Genomic DNA, 6712 nt, shown 5'->3' with positions numbered 1-6712 from the left:
TTCAGAAAAATGCGTAAAATCTTTATTTAAAACGATAGTACGGTTCATATTTATTTATGTTTGAAGATTATTTCATGCAAATGTTGACCGTGATTGCGCCTCAAATGGCCCGCTTAGTCCAATTTTTGCATACCCTTTCCAATATTTCGGCCGGTATTTCACGAACAAATGCTTTAATATTGTCTTCCAATGCACCAATTGAAGCGTCAATCTCGGAAATTATTGAGAAAGTTTTTACGGAGTAAGAGTATCTCAAACATTCTTTTACTTTCTGAGGTGTTTTCCTATAAGTGGTCATCACAAGTGAACTGTACTTTTAAAGTTATCGCAGCAGCTCTTGAAATTATGCTTTTCAGTTATTCTATGTAATAAATTTAGAAGGTTCCGCACTTCTTTTATTAAACATATTTAATAATCGTTATTTTATTAACAAAAAGGAAAAATAATTTCAAAGGTTTGGCGCCTATTCATTCGAAATTTTTTGTCCTAATCCCATTTTGATTTTTTCTTTGTGAAGACTTCTCGGCCGTCTTCTTGTACTGCAGCATAGTATCCCAAACTTTCATATTTCATTCTCATGTACGTGATGTAGCCGAAAACTCCTGTGATTGCTGCTAAACCCAGACCCATTATAATTTTATTCTATAACAATGGACAAAACAATTAAGGTTTTAAAACTTTAAACGTACAAAAAATCTACTCACTGGTTTCGTATACAATTCAAAATTAAGCACCCGAAATACACTCGTAGTCCTTATTTGTCGAATACCAGAACCATCTCCTTGGGATGTTGTTGTTGGCTTTCCTTCTGGTTCTTTCCCACTCATCTCAATCGGTTTGCAAATTAACGAGAGCTGCAATAATCCCTTAAAATTATAAAATGTTCCCACAATATTATTCAATTTCACTATTTTTCATTGAGATGTTATAACTAGCTCTTTTTTGACATTGTTTTTATTTGACAAATTGTTGAAACATCCCTATAAGAACAAATGTTTGCAACTCAACTCACCCCCAAGGCGTATTTATAACGTGGCCGCATCGACGAATTGATACAACATAACTTATTTTGGGAACTTGATATGTCAAAATTTTTGACTTTTAAAATTTTTGGCAAATTTGCTGCGACCAATCCAAGGCGTATTTATCAGGTGTCCACATCAACCCAGCTGATAGAACTTAATATGTCAACTCATTTTTGAATTCGCCTTACAAAAATATGAGCTTCAAAATAAATATTTTTTAAATATTGGGTTGCCCAAAAAGTAATGCGGATTTTTCATATAGTCGGCATTGACAAATTTTTTCACAGCTTGTGACTCTGTAATTGCATTCTTTCTTCTGTCAGTTATCAGCTGTTACTTTTAGCTTGCTTTAGAAAAAAGTGTAAAAAAGTATATTTTAGATTTTTGTGTTTACTGCTGTTATGATTCTTAAACTTAGATAATATGATGGCACGCGTCTAACAACCTTAATCGCTATAAGCTTCACCCAGGGAACTTAGGTCCCTTTAAAAAAGATTGAAAAAGCGCAGTGGAAGAAGAAGCCAACATGCATGACAAAACCGCGGCCAGGGGAACTGGAGAGTTTTCTCTAATCTGCCATTTAAGGCTATAGTTGTCAAGAAAGGCGAAAGGACTAAGTGCCTGAAGAATTTAGACCTAAAAAAGGTGTTCGTTTAGCCATAATCCTGCACCTAGCCCCGCAATTTCTGGGCAATGCCACAATTGGTGCTCAACCGTCTATAGCTCATCCTCATCCCCACATCACTCATATGTCCAGCGCGACGTCAAAGTCCTGACATTACAATGTGTGCGGTAGTTTCATCCCATCTGGGAGAGATCCCATGAACACTCCAAATTATCACATATTGGTGAATATCACAAACTTTATCTTTCGGAAGACGGCCACACACTATAATGACAATGTCATCCTCGTAGCCAACATATTTTAACTGTCCTCTTCAAATGACCTGAAAATCCCACGCATATCCAAGAGCTTCAAAAAGTCAAAATCTTCCTTTTTGAGCCCTTTGCTAGGAGTATGCTAATTACTCTGCAGCAAGGTATATCCATTTACAGGTAGCGGTAGTTGCCCAACAACAAAATATTGACTGAAATGTCTGTCAAAATCGGTGGTACGTGCAACTCTGATTTTGAGAATGTTACTAGTTTGCGTAATTTTTCGTTGTTTGTGCGTTATACTTTTCAACTGTAACACACACACAGTCAAAACTCGTTAACAGATAGTGGCCTTCGCCAGAAAAAATTGTACTCACCTGTTTACGGTACACTTCCTAGTAATTATGTTATGCTCTGCAGTATTCAACATCAGCTTCACTTGTAAGCAAGATATATTCATTTGCAGGTAGAGGCAGTTACCCAACAACAAAATATTGAGTCCACTATCTGTCAAAATCAGTGATAAGTGCAACTCTGATTTTGTGTATTTCGCGCCATTTTCGATGTTTGTATGTATGGTTCACACACACAGCAAAAACTCGTTGGCAGATAGTGGACTTCGCGAGTAAAAATTTTACTCAGCTGTTTACGGTACACTATCTGGTAATTAAGTTATGATAATAACCTTGTGAACGATGCCTTCTTGATGGTTTTGTGCTTTTAAAGCTAATGGGAGTTTTGATCATTTTTAAGTTTGTTTTTTCTTGCTTGACACTCAAAAATAAATAAACATCTTGCTCTGGTCGAAACAAATTTGCCAAAAATTTGAAATGTCACGGCGAATAGAATTTTATTCGCTTTGCTTACAAATTTTGACATATCAAGTCCCCAAAAAAGATGCTTTGCTGTAGCAATTCGTCGATGCGGCCACCTTATTAAATACGCCTGGACCAATCAGAGCAATAAGAACGAAGTTTATTGATTTTTGAGTGTCAAGCAAGAAAAAATTTTTAAATTCCTAACAGCTTCAGAGGCTTTACCCACAAAACCACAAAGTTGGCAGGTTTGAATAGTTTTCTCTCGGTTATTGTAGCGGTGAAATAGCTACCAAGTGAATGTCTTTAATCTTCCATGGTAGACCAGGGTAGTGCTAGCTCAACTTCAATTGGACTGGGACTGATTTCAACTTCATCGACGTATGTCTCGATTATAACCTGGGACCACACATCAAATGTGTCAGATGCATAACTATCAGATGCAGGATAATTTGAGTTCCGCTAACAAAGGGCTTAAATAGGACTATTTTGACTAGAGCTCAATCCGAACAAGGACGGTTTTTATATCACTTCGGTTTTCGCGTTGAAACTCCATATAAAAAACAAATGGAAAAATTTGCCGAAATGTGTTCGTTTCATGAAACTTGTTTTTTCATCTTGGGAAATTTAACATTTCGGGACGCCAATTGAAAGGACAACAACAGTCGCTGTGCAACAAATAATTTCTTACGCAAGATTAACCCGATCGCCAAGCTTCTAATTGTAACTGAGTGTTTGTTAATGTTAGTGATGTTGCTCACACGTATTTACTCTGGGTGGAAAAAAATATTTGTGAACGCATAAATAAGAAAGTATTTTTTAAATATAAAGGCTACGTTCTTTATTACAGAAAATTTATGTACAGATTGATTGAGTTGTTTCTTTTTAAATAGTTTTGTTTCATTATTTATTAATTTCGAAGGGTGGTGTTTGATTGAAATTGAAAAACATATATAAACTTGAGTGCTGTCCACACACTAACATTTGTATGTTAACATGTACGAAAGCAGCTGATAAATTGGTTGGTACCATATGAATTTTTATATGTATATCATGACATAATTACCAGGTAGTGTACCGTAAACAGCTGAGTACAATTTTTTCTCTTGAAGAGCACTATCTGTCAACGAGTTTTGGTTGAGTGTGTATTATAGTTGATAACCATAACCACACAAACAACGAAAAATGGCTCGAACTAGTAACATACACAAAATCAGAGTTGCACTAATCACTGATTTTGACAGATAGTGCACTCAATATTTTGTTGTTGGGCAACTGCCACTACCTGTAAATGAATATATATTAATGTAAATGGAAAAATGTTGGCCAAAGAAACCCAAAAAAAATCAAATGTGGTAACCTTGTCAAACTACCAAAAGAACGATTTAGGGAAGTTTTCCCCCCAAAAAACGTAATACCATCCTTATTGTATAAGTTTCAAAACAAATGAACGCAAGCACCTGACAGAAAAAGTTAACCAACTCTCAACTTTGAACGCATTTCAGGGCGCAAAAGATATGATTTCGATATGCTTACTGTTCAATATTGTTCTGCAGTCCGTAAATTAGAGAAATTCTTTTATTACAATATAATCACACTTTACCACATCATTGTCTATTTCCATTGAAATTTATTTTGAAAATGACATGAATAAGCTAATTGTTGGAAATTCGTGTGCAGCAAAAAAAGCATGGTATGCAACTCAACCCAAAGAACGCATGAGGGCGCAACTGAATGCTTACGCGTCAAGTGGTATGTAACTCCAGCCTTAAGGTGGAAGGCAAAAGTGAAACAATTTTGAACTTTGACGCCTTGAAGACTAGTCGCATGGCAACACAGAATGACGGTCGAGTTCAATCGTCAAAGTTGAAAAATCTTTTACTTTTGCGCGTAGCTTTTGTGGGATCTGCTTGCAGAGTTGCATTTTTAATGAGTGTGTATCGTATGTAACTCCACGCAAAATGCATGTGTGTATCATGGCGAAACAATTACCTGGCATGTATTCTCATATGTATTGTACATTATAGACATGTGTCTACACATGTCTATAAAGTAGAAATAGAAGCTTGTTTCAAGCGAAAAAGTTGCATATTTATTCTAAAATCCATTTGTCATATTAAATTTTTTACGTATCACACGATGTACACAACTTTCAGAGTTGTACCTATATCATGTCTGATCGCGTAATAGGAGCTTAAAGGTGGTGTCATTTGTACAACAACCACAAATCATATGTTGCAATCCGCCATCAAGACGTCATTCCAAAAATGGCATTTTTCTCAACACAACCAAAGAAATTTGCGTTCGTGTGTGTATGTGTACAGATAAAATGAGAGAATAAGAAATACATACTAAGAGAACGTGAAAAAATGGAGTGGTTTGCTGTGAATTTAAACACAGAACTGAGATTTTAATACCGTCCGGTTGTTTTTAGCATTTTGCGTGAGACCACTTTAATTAATCCGCCTTGTGAGTGTGTTGGCGAACGTTGATCAGCTTGATGACATATGGTTTTTATGTTTGGAGTTTTTTTCAGTATGGCGGATTCGCTAGCTTAAGCTAAGTACTGACTTCGATTTTTCGCCCGAACAACTGTCAAAAAGCACTATAAAATAATGGTGACTAAAAAAATGCGAACACACTACGTAGAAATGGTACTGAGTTCTTTGAGCAAAATACCAGCGACATGTTGCGGCGCCACCACAAATTTCGATTCAATTGCTCCCGAACTGGGTCACAACCAACTCTGTTTAAACGTATATGCTTTTGTTGCATGACTTTTATTGGTGTTTGGTCGTCTACTAGAATGCGACATATTTCGCAACCAATTGATAGACAGCTTTCGAGCAAATGAAGTTAGTACTGGGCTTTTAACGAAAATGCCTATTAAATTATTGCGATATTGCGATTAAATATTTACCCATAGAACTCCATGGCGAAACAATTAATGGTGGTCTCATTTGTACAACAACCACAAATAATATGGCGCAATCCGCCATCTTGCAATCAAGCTGATCGACGTTTTGTCAACACACACAACACGTGAGCAGAGAATATGCGAGAAAGAAGATGACAAAGAGAATGCAAACAAAAATCTGATTTTAGTAAAATCAAACTTGGCCAGCTGTTAACAGCTGTTCGCGTGAGACCACCATTATAAATCCGCCTTGATAGAACTCAGTACCTCTTTTACGGAATGTGTTCGCATTATCTTTGTCACCTTTTTCTTATAGTGCGTGTTAACAGTTGATCGTGTGAAAAGTCGAAGTCAGTACTAGGCTTCATTGATAAATAAATGCTTTGTACTGTAACGTTGGCAGCACTGAAACACTTTTGAAATAAACAAATATCAACAAAACAAACAAATTAGGTAATTTTAATTTTAAATATATATTTCTCGGAGTTCATAAATGTGATTCTAATAAAGAACCCCGTTTACACTGTTCTTTAAATCAGGATTAAATGGCTCGATCATCTGTTTTCCCTTTATAAAATCAGCTGACGAGAGCCTTAAATCTGGATTTAATGAGCTGTGTAAACGGGGTTAAAGCAATTTTGCCATACAAAAACGTTTAAAGCTGAGTAAGCACCTCTAGAAATTTTCGGTTGCAGTCAAGACAAGATGGCGACAAACAACGATTCATAATTTTAGCCGAAATTTAATAATTTTTCGATAATAAAGTATATATGTACTCAAGGTGAAACAGTTAAAGGTGGTCTCATTTGTACAACAAATTCAAATCATATGGTGCAATCCGCCATCAAGCTGATCGACGTTTTGCCAAATAACACAACGAAATTTGTGTGCGTGTGTGTATACGTTTGCGTACATGAGCTGAGAATACGCAAGAGAAGATGACAACAAAGAGAATGTGAAAAAGGATCGGGTATCTTGATACCGTTAAACCTGGCCGGCTGTTAGCAGCTGTTCGCGTGAGACCACCTTTTTAAATCCACCTTGATATGTACTGTAATTAACTTCTATTCGCAAATTAC

General features: G+C 36.2%; 1 protein-coding gene across 2 annotated transcripts; it reads right to left on the bottom strand.

Annotated features, from left to right (window-relative positions):
• LOC106089901 (small integral membrane protein 8) lies at nucleotides 1–1856 on the bottom strand. Of its 2 annotated transcripts, none has more exons than XM_013255895.2 (3): nucleotides 1013–1856; nucleotides 705–866; nucleotides 1–642 (listed from the first exon to the last, which is right to left on the bottom strand). In XM_013255895.2, the coding sequence occupies exons 1-3, from the start codon at nucleotides 1040–1042 to the stop codon at nucleotides 487–489; spliced, it is 348 nt and encodes a 115-aa protein (XP_013111349.1). In that variant the 5' UTR covers nucleotides 1043–1856; the 3' UTR covers nucleotides 1–486. The 2 variants fall into 2 exon arrangements, with proteins under 2 accessions (XP_013111349.1, XP_013111350.1); XM_013255896.2 differs by having other exon boundaries at nucleotides 705–854; nucleotides 1013–1855.
• Nucleotides 1857–6712: the final 4856 nt, after the last annotated feature.

This window comes from Stomoxys calcitrans, chromosome 1 (assembly GCF_963082655.1).
Source record: "Stomoxys calcitrans chromosome 1, idStoCalc2.1, whole genome shotgun sequence".
In the NCBI taxonomy this organism is placed as follows: domain Eukaryota; kingdom Metazoa; phylum Arthropoda; class Insecta; order Diptera; family Muscidae; genus Stomoxys; species Stomoxys calcitrans.
The sequence above is the reverse complement of the archived record's forward strand: the minus strand, read 5'-3'. Positions and strand labels throughout refer to the sequence as shown.